The 13280-nt window shown below is 61.2% G+C and overlaps 1 protein-coding gene across 3 annotated transcripts in view; it reads left to right on the top strand.

Moving 5' to 3' along the window:
- The window catches only part of TSPAN9 (tetraspanin 9), a 187325-nt gene extending 175528 nt beyond the window's left edge, over window positions 1–11797 (top strand). For all 3 annotated transcript variants that reach the window (XM_070453171.1, XM_070453172.1, XM_070453170.1), the window contains 6 exons: window positions 3509–3700; window positions 4005–4079; window positions 5847–5948; window positions 6569–6700; window positions 7019–7102; window positions 8516–11797. In XM_070453171.1, the coding sequence (XP_070309272.1) occupies window positions 3509–3700; window positions 4005–4079; window positions 5847–5948; window positions 6569–6700; window positions 7019–7102; window positions 8516–8587 (657 nt within the window). In that variant the 3' untranslated portion in view covers window positions 8588–11797. The remainder of the gene's footprint in view (window positions 1–3508; window positions 3701–4004; window positions 4080–5846; window positions 5949–6568; window positions 6701–7018; window positions 7103–8515) is intronic.
- Window positions 11798–13280: the final 1483 nt, after the last annotated feature.

The following is a 13280-nucleotide window of genomic DNA, read 5'->3' as shown; positions in this document are numbered from 1 at the left end:
CCTGCCAGGCTCAGCTGGTATAGTGAGGTGCCTGTTGTCTTTGGGTTGGGAGGTTGGCTGGGTCCTGGTTTCCGAGTCACCCTGCCTTCTCCCAGAGGTTCTTCCAGCTGTGGGCTTGACTCTAGCTGGTGGGGGTCTGAGACAACATGTTGCTTTGGGAGGAAATGTCCCTGAATGCCATCAGCAATGGCCTTTAGGGGGCAGGGATGCGGGTGTGGGTTTGAGGGGAAGATGCAGGACTTGGGTCCCAGCTACTGGCAGCTTGGGGTGGGGGCTGCCCTGCTGTTGGCAGCAGGCCCTACCTGAGTCTTACCTGCGGCAAGGTGATCTAGGGCAGGAAGTGAAAAGGAAGCAGGGGTGGGAGTCGGGGAGCAGCTCCCCCTCCCAGGCAGACTCTGGGGAGCTGGCACGACACGTCAGAGGCTGGAAGCGTGAAGTCAGAGATGATGACCAGCGCCTAGAGGTTTTGAGCTTTCTTTCCCACATGAGGGCCCTTCCCCTTGGAGGGACTTGAGGATCCCCCCGGGGCCCACTCTCAGCGTCAGTGGGGTGGGGGGAGCTGGAGTGTCATCCCTTGGTACCTCGGGTGCTGGCGTTTCTTGGGTCAAATGTACTGCCTAGTACCCCGAGGACCTTCCCAGGCCTGGGGCTGGCGGGGGTGGTTGGGGGCGGGGGGCGTCTCCAGCACAGAGTGTCTGGTGGCTCTGGGGGTCCCAAAGCTTACCTCCTTACCAGTAGTGAGCTGGCAGCTGTGAGGTCTCCTGTTATTCATTCCAGGGTCTGGCTTGTAGAGCCTTAAATCTTGAGCGTGGAGAGCATGAATTTCCATGGGGTGATTAATGAAAGAAAAATTGAGTCGGCAGCACAGAAAGTGACCGGGTTGAAGAGAGTCAGTGACAAGTTGGATGGTCTCCGTGCCTCCCTGCCAATCCGGAGCTCTGACCCGGCTGGGGGGCGCCACCTGCTGGTTGCAGGAGTGGTGGCACCCAGCCCCCGGCTGAGCCGAGTGGACGCGCCCCCATAAGGTGGGGGCTCTGGGCCTGGTGTGCCACAGCCCGTGGGGTCGCAATGAGTCGGACACGACTGAGCAGAAGCACACGGGTTTAGTGATGGTGGGAAAAGCCCCACTTCCTTTGTCGTGCCCCGTCTGGACTGCCTTCCTGTCTCCCCATTTATCAAAGTCCTGCTCATTCGTCAAAGCCCAGCAAGCCCTTCCGGCTGCTTCTTCACTTGGAGCATCTCTCCGCACTCCTGCCCAGCGCCCTGCCCTGTCACCTGGTCACTGCAGTGGCCTGACTGCTCACCTGCCCCCTTTGCCCCCCAGTGACCTGTTCTCCACACAACAGCCAGAGTGATCTACTGAAATCCCAGATCACGTCCCTGACCTGCTCCCGGCTCGCCATCTCACCAAGAACAGACGCTGTGAGGTCCCGCCCACCGGTCCCCACCACTGTCACCTCGCTCCCCCGTCCCCTGCCCGCAGCTGGTCAGGCTCACCCCCAGCCAGGGCTTTTCACCTGCTGTCTCCTCTGGAACTTCCTTCCCCGTTATTCATGTGGTTCACTTCTCCTCTTCTGGTGCCTAGCTGCTCAGTCGTGTCTGACTCCTTTGAGACCCTATGGACTGTAGCCCGCCAGGCTCCTCTGTCCATGGGATTCTCCAGGCAAGAATGCTGGAGTGGGTTGCCATGCCCTCCTCCAGGGGATCTTCCCAACCCAGGGATTGAACTCCTGTCTCCTGCGTCTCCTACACTGGCAGATGATTTCTTTATCATTGGGAAGCCCCTCCTCTTGTGGACCCCTCCTCAAATGACACTCTTCGAGAGGCCTTCCCTGACCACCCCCCGCCCCCCACCCCTGTTACTTTCTGACTCTTTCTCATCCTGACTTCTTTTTCTTCACCGCACCTGGACTTTTGTCTTCTGTTTGCTTCTGTGACGTCTGCATCCCCCACTTCCCCAGGGTGTCTCCCTGGGCTCAGGGCAGGGCCTGGCTCTCCTGAGCGGCGGCGCCATTCCGGTTTGTGGAACAGATGAGAGAGCAAGTGTGTCTCCTCCAGGAGCCTCTGGCCCTGCCCAGCTTCCCACTCTCTGCCTGCACGTGGCTGCCCAGCCTTCGCTGCCATGTGTTTGCTCCCTGGAGGCTTGGGTTCTGAGCGTCGCAGCCTGGCACCCGGCTCATGAAATGTCACCCAGAGGCCAGCGCCTGGCCCTGTCACCCTCTCCACAGGGCTTCCTTCTTTTAACTTCTCACAGTGGTCCCAAAGAGGCGGGCAGCGTCTCATTCTCCACCTGCCCCGTCCGCATGTCTGCGGGGCTGCCCCTCCACCTGGCACCTGAGCTCTGGGCCCCTCACCTGTTAACCGAGCATACAGTCTGGGAAGCTGTGCTTCCCTGGCTCCCATCTGGCCGCAGTAGAGGCCCCGGGAAGGCAGCTCCCTAACACCAGCACCACTGTGCTAACAACTCTGCTCTTGTTTAATCGCTCAGTCGTGTCTGACTCTGCAACCCCTGTAGGAGCCTCCGTAGCCCTCCAGGCTCCTCTGTCCATGGGTTTCTCCAGCCAAGAATACTGGAGTGGGTTGCCACGTCCTCCTGCAGGGGGTCTTTCCAACCCAGGGATAGAACCCGCATCTCCTGTGTCTCCTGCTTTGGCAGGTGGGTTCTTTATGCCAGAGCCACCGGGGAAGCCTGTGGCTGTAGGTCCTCAGTAAATACCTGTTGACTGATTAACTCAGGCTCCACGGGGGTGGAGGAAGGAGTGTCAGTTTATGGAGCGGAAGACAGGCCGCCGTGGAAACTGCATCTTTGTGGGCGTCCTAGCCCCAGGGGAGCCGTGCAGCAGAGCGGGCTCCGGTTGGGTGCAGCTGCCAGCTCCCTGGGGGTGTGTGGGGAGTGGTGCGCCCTGCCCCGCACGCCGGCCAGCCCCTCAGCCAAGCCAGGGAGCTTCTTCCTATTTCTATCTCTGTGGAATTTGTTCTTCCCGCTCCTGAGGACCATGGGCAAGTGCCCCTTCCCGTCAGGGCAGCGGGACGCAGTCGCGGCAGAGTCTGGCTCTGCGGAACTGGGTTCTGAGGCTCTCTCCCAAAGCCCTCACTTGCTCCGTGGCCACCGTGGCCCCACGCCATCCCCTCTCCTTCCTGATCCTCAGGCCCCCCTCTGCCTAGTGGGGCACCCGCAGCGCTGCGTGTGCAGCTGGGATCTTCCCTGTTTGTCACGTGATCTCCCTGCCCTGTTTCATCTGTCTGCACTGAAGTGACCCTACAGGGGTCATGAAGCTGGTCTCATCCCATTTACCAGATGAGGAGACTGAGACGTGGAGAGGCTGGGGGCTTTGTGCAGGTCACACCCCCCAGTGTCGTTCGGGCCGTGGTACCCGCTCCGAGTCCCACGGCTGGGGCCAGGGATGGGGTGGGAGGGGGTGGGGGGGGCAGGGGTGGGGGCGGGACAGGCGGTCTTCCGAGCCCCATGGAGACGGATTCGGGCTAACAGGCTTTCCTTTCTCTGCAGCTCTGTGGCTGTGGGCTGCTTGGAGTGGGCATTTGGCTGTCCGTGTCGCAAGGCAACTTTGCCACCTTCTCCCCCAGCTTCCCCTCACTGTCAGCAGCCAACCTGGTCATCGCCATAGGCACCATCGTCATGGTGACGGGGTTCCTCGGCTGCCTGGGGGCCATCAAGGAGAACAGGTGCCTCCTCCTCAGTGTAAGTTGGACCTCTGCCCCCCAGCCCCCCAGTCCCCCCACCCCCTTAGTCCCCCAGGCCCCAGCCCTCTGAACACTGGGGCCACGAGTGCTAGCCTGAGCACCTAGAATGACCACGCCCCTCTTCCTCCTGATTGGCTACCCTGGCCTGGGTGCCCCTCCCACTCCTTGATTGGCTGTCAGGCTTCACCTCCCTCCCCTGCCCACATGGGATCCCTACCTGGGAAGCCTGCCCCCTGCCAGCCCATTTGCACCTTGTCCCTGGCTCACGACCACGTGCCCATGCCTGCACCTTCTCATTCCAGTTCTTCATCGTCCTGTTGATCATCCTCCTGGCAGAGCTGATCTTAATTATCCTCTTCTTTGTCTACATGGACAAGGTAAGACTTCCAGGAGGGGAGGGAGTGTGTGGAGTATCATTGCCCGTGGGGTTGGGTCAGGGAATCTGGAGGAAAAGCACTGACAGGTTGTATCTCTGAGGAGAGGAGGGCTTTTGGTGGGGGTAGCAGGGGGCTCATCCGCTTGTGTTGTCTGAGAAGTGTGTGTGGGGTGTGTTGCTCAGTCGTGTCTGACACTTTGAGACCCCATGGACTGTAACGTGCAGGGCTCCTCTGTCCATGGGATTTCCCAGGAAGACCACTGGAGTGGGTTGCTGTTTGCTTCTCCAGGGGATCTTCCTGACTCAGGGATTAACTTGCATGTCTTAGGTTGTAGACCCTCTAGTCACCCAGGGATGCCCTAACCCTAGCCCTAACTGGGGAGCACCACTGAGCTCCCTGTCACTGGGAGCATTCAAGCATAGCTGTGCTGACCACTTGGAGGAGGGTCAAGTTCTCCAAGAACTTGAGAAGCCTCAAATTCTTGAAGTTCTCCAACTTATTGAAGTTCTTCTCCAAGAAGAACTTCTCTATGAACTTGGAAAGTTCATATTTTAGGCTGGAAACCTTGTGCCCCAAGTTCCTGGGCTGAAGTATGGAAAAGTTCATATCCTTTTCTCGAGGCCTTTGGGGACAGGGAGCTGATCTCATGGGCTTCCCTGATAGCTCAGTTGGTAAAGAATCCGCCTGCAATGCAGGAGACCCCAGTTTGATTCATGGGTCTGGAAGATCCGTTGGAGAAGAGATAGGCTACGCACTCCAGTATTCTTGTCCTTTCCTTTTGGCTCAGCTGGTAAAGAATCCGCCTGCAAAGTGGGAGACCTGGGTTCGATCCCTGGGTTGGGAAGATCGCCTGGAGAAAGAAAGGCTACCCACTCCAGTATTCTGGCCTAGAGAATTCTATGGACTGTATAGTCCACGGGATCACAAAGAGTTGGACACAACTGAGTGAAAATGACTTTCACTCACTCACTTCAGCTGATCTCAGGCTGCACTGAGGATTCAGGAGCTTAAGAGGGACTAACCTCTGTCCAGGCTGGAGAGTTCCCCACCCAATTGGGGAACTTCCTCTGGGACCACCAAGAATGATTGGTCAAGTGTGCAGACTTAGCATTCAGGGGCTCTTCTGGTTCATGATAACCAGAACCATATAACCATCTGCCCCTTGGGTCCTGAAGGAGTCTCCCAGGCCACACCGAGAGGGAGAGTCACTATTAGGGTTAGAAGCGGTGATTCCTTTGCATCTGCAAAAAAGGAGCCACTGATAATATTGAGAGATGGCTGCGGGCCGGCCCTGTTCTTGGTTTTCATGGGAATCATCCCTTTAATTCTCACAACCCTCTCCGAGGTGGATGTTATGTGTCAGTATTACAGACAAGGCAGAGGCGGGAGAGGGTAAGCGACTTGCTAGCAAGGGGTGGCCCCACACTCCGGACGGCGGCTGTGCGCCCTGCAGTTCCCAGGGTGTGTTCCCGCAGGGCCAACGTGGGGCATGGGATGTCGTGGGCCAGGGGGCAGCGTGGCCTGTGAGGGGGTGTGTCCTGGGAGCAGGGGAGCTGTGGGGGGGGCTTGTGCTGTCTCCGCCTCTGAGGGTCCCTGCTCCCTCCTGAAACACTCGGCTCTCACGGGGATCACCTCCGGCCCCCAGCAGGCCTCCCCCATGAGTTGGCGGGGCCGGCACTCGTGGCTGACCTGGGTGACCTGGGGAGAGGGGTGGCCTCCTGGTCCCCCCCCCCCCGACCCCAACCTGAGTCTGCCCTCGCCCGACAGGTGAACGAGAATGCCAAGAAGGACTTGAAGGAGGGCCTGCTACTCTACAACTCGGAGAACAACGTGGGGCTGAAGAACGCCTGGAACATCATCCAGGCAGAGGTGAGGGCTGGGGACGGGGGCAGATGTGGGTGGAAGGCGGGGCCTGGGCCTCAGACGCCACCCCCCAGCCCTGGCTGGGCCGCTGGCTCTCTGGGTCAGACATGGTGCTCTGGCCAGCAGCTGCAGCGGGGCGGCTGGGTGGGCGGTGGGCTGTGCGGGGGCCTGGATATGGCCAGCAGCCATCCGAGGGGCTGGGAGCTGGGAATCAAGACGGACAATCAGGAGGGCAGCTCCTCCATCCCATCCTTTCTGAAGATTCAGCACGAATGACAGTATTTTAGCAACAGGTCTGCCTCCCCGGTTGTGACTCAGGAAACCCTGTTCTAAGAGGAAGCGTGTCCGTGTAGCTCCATGGGAGCCTGGGGAGGGGCTGCCACCATGAAGCCAAGAGCTGGGAGCAGACAAACAGAGGGCTGAGTACTCTGCCCAGCGCCCAGCACCCCGCTCAGAGAGCAGGCGGCCGTCCTCCAGGAAGGAGATAGCCTTCCGTCCCCTGGGCCTGGCTGGGGCCCAGAGAAGGGACAAGCAAGCTGGCCTCTGGGTGCTAGCTCCCATGGGGCCGGGGGGCAGGGAAAGGACCGAGCTGGACCTGTCTAACACCCCCCCACCCCTCCCCGCAGATGCACTGCTGCGGTGTCACTGACTACAGGGACTGGTTCTCGGTGCTGGGGGAGAACACGGTCCCCGACCGCTGCTGCATGGAGAACTCCCAGGGCTGCGGACAAAACAACACCACCCTTGTGTGGAGGACGGTGAGGCTGGGTACCCCAGGGGCCCCTGGGTGGACAGTCTGGGCGGGGATGGGGGGTGGCCCAGGACACCAAGGAGGTGGCTTAACGTGGGATGGGTGAGGGCACATAGGCCTGAAGCCGAAAGGCAGTGGCAAGTGAGCGTCTGGGCCCATGTCTCGGGGGGTCAGAGTCAGGTAGGAATGGGCTCTGGGGCTGTGCAATGGGGCCTTATGGACGGAACCGGGGTGGGGGCGGGCTCCAAAGGGAAGTGAAATGGGGGCTGGGCAGGAGGGCCCACGGTTCACCCCAGCACCTGAAGCTGTGGTCCTCACTCCCCAGGGCTGCTACGAGAAGGTCAAACAGTGGTTTGCTGACAATAAGCACGTGCTCGGCACGGTGGGGATGTGCCTTCTAATCACACAGGTAAGGGGGCCGTCCTGCCAGCGGGGTGGAGGGGACAGCCTGAGGGAGACCCCTCCCCGCAGGGCCTGTGCCCCCCCACCGAGGGCCTGCCTGAGCCTCCTCACGTCCCCCTGAGCCGTGGGCCTATGCTGGCCTTGCAGGAAGGGCTGGCTGGGACAGGCCTGTCCCCCGCCTAGGCACAGGAACCTTTATTACCTTGTGAGCCAACTGCATGGCATCATTGTGAGCAAGGCCCAGGGGCGGCCTCCTCGGGGTCCATCCCGCCCCAGCACCTGTGTGAGCGCGTCACGTGGCCCACGGCTTCGTTCCTGTGCCTTTGTTTCTACATCTGTGTAGTGGGCTCGATCACGGGTCACTTCTTAGCACTATGTGGGTTTGATACCCGGAACGCTGGGCCGGGAGGGCGCTCAGGAAGGGCCAGCAGCCCTTGGTCTGCGTTTTGTGGGTGGCTGTGCTGCACGGCCCAGCGCGGGTGACAGAGAAGGATGCCAAGGAGACCCTCAGCTCCTTCTTGGATGAGGAGGCTGACGTGGTGGCAACAGGAGACCCCCCCCATCTTTCTGGGCCCAGGAGCATTGGGCGCGCACTCCTCTCCCAGTTGTGTGTAACTCCTACCCCTGGGGAGCCCCAGTCCCTGACCGGTGGGTCCACAGAGAGATGGACGTCCTGCTCGAAGTCCCCTTTCTTCCCTAAACCCTGGGGCCTGTGGTTTGGACCGAGTCTGCTGGTCGAAGAGCCTTCGAGCTTGGCGGATGAGCCACTGTGCCCGCTCGGGGCTCCAATGGGAGACAGGCCGGTGGGAGAAAGCTGTGTGGTTCCGAGTGGGGCTCAGGTCAGGGCGGCCTGCGGCAAGGCCCGGAGCAGGACGCTGGGGCTAGGCTGGGTCCAGCCCCCGGTCTCCAGGGTCACTGCAGACCTCGAGTGTGAGAGCCACGGAGGCAGTGAGTGTCCCTGGACAGTGGGTCCGTGGTGTGTCCTGCTGCCCGAGGGGCGGGCAGGCTGCCCTCCTGCTCCTCCAGTGCGTCAGGACCCAGGGGGTGCGGGGACACAGATGGCCATTGACATGCTCCCAAGGCGGCAGCCATGAGCCCCAGGACTCTGCGGGAGCCATCGGTGGGCTCCCAGAGTTCCTGCCGCCTCCCCATCGACTCCCCAGCTCCCCAGCCCCCTGCAGTTTAGGTTCAGGCCCCTGTCCTCACCATGATCTGAAACAACAGGTTTCTGGGCCTCGCAGCTGGGTGACATCCAGCCTGGACAGTCCGAGGGGCCGAGCTCCCCATGTGTGGCCTGCCTCAGCTCTGCTTCACCCTCGCGTGCCCGCCCCATGGCGTCTGCATAATGGGAGGGGCTCCCCCGCAGGTGCTGGGTGCCCCCTGGTCCCCCGTCTAAGGCCCTTGGCCCCATGTCTTTCAGATTCTGGGCATGGCCTTCTCCATGACCCTCTTCCAACACATCCACCGGACTGGGAAAAAGTACGATGCCTGAGCGGCTGGCCGAGCGCCCCGGCCCCCGTGGACACTGCGAGGGAAGAGGCCTTCAGCTTTGTGTCGCCTGCACCTCCAGACTGCTGACCCCTGCATCCCCGCCCTGGCCTGCCTTCCCGGCCACCTGCCGAAGCCTTGTCGGTGGGCGGAGGCTGGGGGCGGGGGAGGAAACGCAGAGACCTTGGGGGTGCTGGGGCGCCCAGATTCCTGTGTATTTGCCAAAGAAGACAGGGTGGGTGGGTGGGGGGCATGCTCCAGGAGCCCCCAGCACTGACGCGTTTCTGCCCTGTCTTTTTCCTCAGCTGACACTTTGTTCCCCGCATGGCATGGGGTGGGGGTGGGGGCGCTCAGGGCTGCCTTCTGGTGGAGAGACTGCCCAGGAGTGGCCCTGGTGGCCCCCAGCCACCCAGAGAGGGGGGGTGCACTGGTAGGGGGCCGGCTGACCGTCTCCATGCCGGGCTGTGGGAGCATCTCACCCAGGCATTTTATACCTTACAGTGTAACTTTTTTAATTTTATTTTACTCTGATTATGATTATTCAGGAATACTATCTCTCAGATAAGTTTAGGGTTAGCTTTCTGATTTATAACTTTGTACTGCGTTGACTTCTGTAACGGTTTGGTTTTCTTTCTGCGGGTGGGGGACGGGAAGGGACAGGGCACGTCCGTTTGTCTGGTTTCTATCAGGACAGACCACTGGGCACACTCAGGAGGCTGCGGCCAGGATGCACTGAGGGAGGGGGGGAGCCTGGGGGAAGGCGGCAGGGGAGACCGGGGGGGTGGTGGGGGGCGGGAGGCATAGGATGGAAGCGAGACAGAGGGCAGGGGGTCTTCTGGGAACCGGAGGTGCTTTGCCAGGAACGAGGTGGAGCAGGCGTGGGTCCTTACGCGTCTCTGATGAGCAGTTCTTTTTCCTTCTTCCTCCCGCCCGCCCTCTGCGGGCTGGGAGGCTCCCCTTCCACCCCTTGCGGGGGATTCCCGCGACAGGTTCTGCAAACCCGTTATTTCACAGACATTCCTGCTAGAAACTCTCGGACAAATACCTCTCTAGTTCAGATGCTGCTCACTCTCTCACATTGCTTCTGGAAGGGGAAGCAGTCCTTCCGTGGAGCTGCTCAGCTGTGACAGAGGACCTGCGACCTCCGGAGGGGTGGGGCGTGATGGTCCGGCTGGAGTCACCGCCTGGAGGGAGGAAGGGGGGGTGGATGTCCACGTGACTCCCAGGACCCTCAGCTCCTTGCTTGCGGTTCACTGATGCCGCGGTGGCTGGCGGTCATGTCCTCCGCCACCCCAAGGGAAAGCACAGAAAACTCGAGGAAACCCGGAGGGATCCTGTTACGGTGGCCCCAGGACAAAGCAACCTGAGTCAGGGCCTGGAGGTAAACAGCTGGGGGGCGTCCGACCACAGCCAGGTGCCCCCACCAGGGCTCACGCTGGTCTAAGCAAGTTGTACAGTTGAAACATAAGTTAAGAATCTGTAGGGCTGAGCTTGGAAAGGTTCCTCACCAGCTAACACTTACCCAGATGGGGCCTCACCTGGGCGCTGCCTTTGTTCTGCACCGTTTGGCTGGGTGCCCCGATTGCCATCTCCTCCCCACCCTGTGTGTCCAAGAGCTGACACCCAGCCAGCACCCCCTTCTCCCCTTAAGCACAAGACGGTTGGGACCAGCAGCGCAGAACTTCTGTGTGCTCAGGGGTCGTGCTTCTGGGTGTGGGGAGTGGAGAAAAGGGTGGTCTCAGTGAGCTGGGCGAAGTAGAGACCATCTCCCGAGACAGGAGTGGGGGTGCCTGTGGGCAAGCTTGTGGGCAGGGTTTGGGTGGAGGACAAGCCAGTGTAACATGCAACCGGCCCTCCCCACTCTCTGGGCCTGACTTCTTGGAAAGGAGCTTCAGTGACTCCCCTGGGAACCCAGGTCTGCAGAGCCCAGAATAGACGTGCACCCTGCCCCCTCGAGGCACCCTCAGCAAACAAGCATTTGAATGGCGCATTGGGACTGCTGCATAATGAGTTTGTGTTGAGGAGGGGGAGTTGTTTATGCCTATCAATGCAATTTTAAAGTTTTGTTAAAATCAACAGCAAAAGCCTAGTACCTTGGGGGTGTGTGGGTCTCCCTGGAATCTCATGTTTCTGGAGCTTCGGGGGTGCCCTCCGGCCCTGGGGCCCTTGCCTCAGTCTCCCTCCTCCTGCCAGCCACCCCACCTTGTCCACAGTTCCCCAAACCGCCTTCTTGCCTGACCCTGTGCTTGGCTGATCAGTCATTTGGCTGCGTCCGCACGGGGTGGCAGACTCCGTGTGCCGGGGGGAGAGCCCTTCTGCGGCCCTTCTTCCGTCGTGCAGAGCGGTTCCCCTGCGGCACAAAAGGCACGCTGCCTGCTGTCAGTGATGGGGCTCAGCATCGTCTCGGTGTCTCCCGACTCCGGGCTCACGCCAGAGTTACCTGAGTCAGTTCCCTCCCTGGCAGCTCCCTCCCCAGGTCAGAGTCAGTTCCAGGGGGTCTGATGCAGGCAGGTTAGAGTGGACTCCGAAGGCCAAGGTTCTGCAGCCTTTAGGGGCATGCTTGCCTCCACCCGGCCTTTCTCTGCAGCCAGGCGGGTGCAGGGCAGGTGGGCGAGCAGGGCTGAGCACCGCCCCTAGGGGCAGCAGCTGGTGCGACCCCCCCACCCCCCAGCTCCACCCCCCCGCCAGTGTGGGCCTCTCACTCTGGCAAGGCTGCTGACCACCCCTCGCCCCCCGGGAGACCCTCAAGCAGGTGTTCTGGTTTGACTCGGACCAGCTGGCCATCCCTCCTTGCTCTGGTGGCCAAAGCGTGGTCCAGGTGGATAGAAAGGAGGTTGCCGCCTCTCCGGCCCCTGCCCACCGCTGGGTGGAGGTGCTAACAGCAGGGACCTGGCCGGACAGAGCGGGGAGGTGCCTGCAGGGCCGGCCTCTGGTGTTCCCATCCTCCCATCCTCCCCTCCGCTGCCATGAGGCCAGGTCCAGGGTGCATCCCCGCGTCCCTCTGGGCCGGGCCCCCCATCAAGGGCGAGGCCGGGGCTCCTGCCCGCACCCTGTCCACCGGGCGACACGGCCGGGCAGTGTCCCACAGGTTGGTTTCAGTGCACTTTCCTGCTTGAGATGCCGCATCTGTACGCTTCCTTCATCCTGGTCCTGGCTGTGGAACGCCATGTTTTTAGCATGTTTTTAAATAAAAACTGGTAACGTGTCAAAAGCACATGCAGGCTGTCTCCGTGGTGTTCTCGAGTCCCCGCAGCCGTGACAGTAGCCTCTCCCACGAGGCGATTGGTGTGCCCTCCGGCCTTGTCCATGCTGAGCCCAGGGCAGGGGGCTCTCCTACCCTCCTCGGGCCCCGGCTACAGATCTGCAGGTGGGCAGCCTGCCTCTCTGAGGACCAAGCAGTCCTCATGCCCGCCCCCCACCCCAGCCTGGTCAGCGGATACAGGCTCCGTCAGGGTCAGTTTAAGTGGTCTGAGCTGGCCGCGTGAGAGGCCAGCTCCCAGCTCCGTGTCTGTCACCCACCACAGAGGGCTTGTCCTGTGGGCTGGCTTCATACGTGTGTGTAGGAGGGGTCCGGGAACAACTCATCCATGGCCCCTGTGGGGTGGGGCTGTCAGTGTTAAGTACCTGTGATGTTCCTGGGGTTCTTGTGGGCCTGATGTCTCGCCCCAGGACTGAGGGGACCTCACAGTGTGACCTGGCCTGGGACACACCCATCAGTGTGAGATGCTTGTCGGTGGTGGGGAGGGGGGCCTTGGAATGTCGAGAGCCCTGATCCGCTGGCTGCAGTGGGATGCTCCCTGGCTCCCCGGCTGGGGCTCTGGTTTGTGGTTTTCCTCTGCCGTCATCGTCCTGGTGACAAGGTGCTGAAGGCGGGTTGATGGACTGGGCAGGAAGGAAGGGTGGGTGCAGCTCAGGGTCTCCTTGAATCCCTCCTTGGGGGAGGCCAGGCTGGCACGACTTGTCCCGATCACCCACCTTGAGGCCCCTTCCCATGACTGCCATGTTCCAAAGCCCCTGAGGCTTTGCTGAGGATTTGGGGGGGGGTCTGAGGTGACCCCCTCAAAGGTCCAGATGGAGTGGGGGCCCCTGAGAGCCTCCGCAAGGATGGTTACCAGAAGGCCTTAGGGCTGAGGGGCCGGTGACCCCGAGTCATCCACTAAGGACCAACCAAGTCATAGGAGCGTGGTGGGGCTGCTCCCCCTTCCCGTCCTGCTCTCACTCCTGCCCCCAGCCCGTGGACGCCCCAAGGGGATGCCCACCCAGCCCCTGTGCTATCTGCTCCTGGGAGTAGGGTGCAGCTGGCCGGCTCCCTGGGCCCTGGAGCATCCTGGCTGCACCATGAGCTCTGGGCGCCTGTCAACTGAGCTAAGTAACATGAGTGGATGGTGCCCTGGTTGGGCAGGGACCACAGCCTGTGAGCTGGTGGGAGAGCTTGAACTCTGCTCTTGAAGAGCAGAGGGAGCCCCTGAGAGGTTTGAAGCCTGGTGTGATAAGTGCCAGCCCGCCGGCTGCAGCGTGACAACCCAGGGAGCTATACCAGCGGGATGCGGGGAAAATGAGAGAGACCCACGAGAGGACTGACGGGCCGTGATGATGGACCAGATTCTGGGGGGAGAAGAGAACTTCCTGCTGTCCCTCCTGGCCATTGTGAGTGCCTCTCCCAACAGGAGAGGGCTCCTGGAACCCAACAGAGGCTT

Source organism: Odocoileus virginianus, chromosome 23, assembly GCF_023699985.2.
Source record: "Odocoileus virginianus isolate 20LAN1187 ecotype Illinois chromosome 23, Ovbor_1.2, whole genome shotgun sequence".
NCBI lineage: Eukaryota > Metazoa > Chordata > Mammalia > Artiodactyla > Cervidae > Odocoileus > Odocoileus virginianus.
Note: the sequence above shows the minus strand (reverse complement) of the source record. Positions and strands in the feature narration are given on the sequence as shown.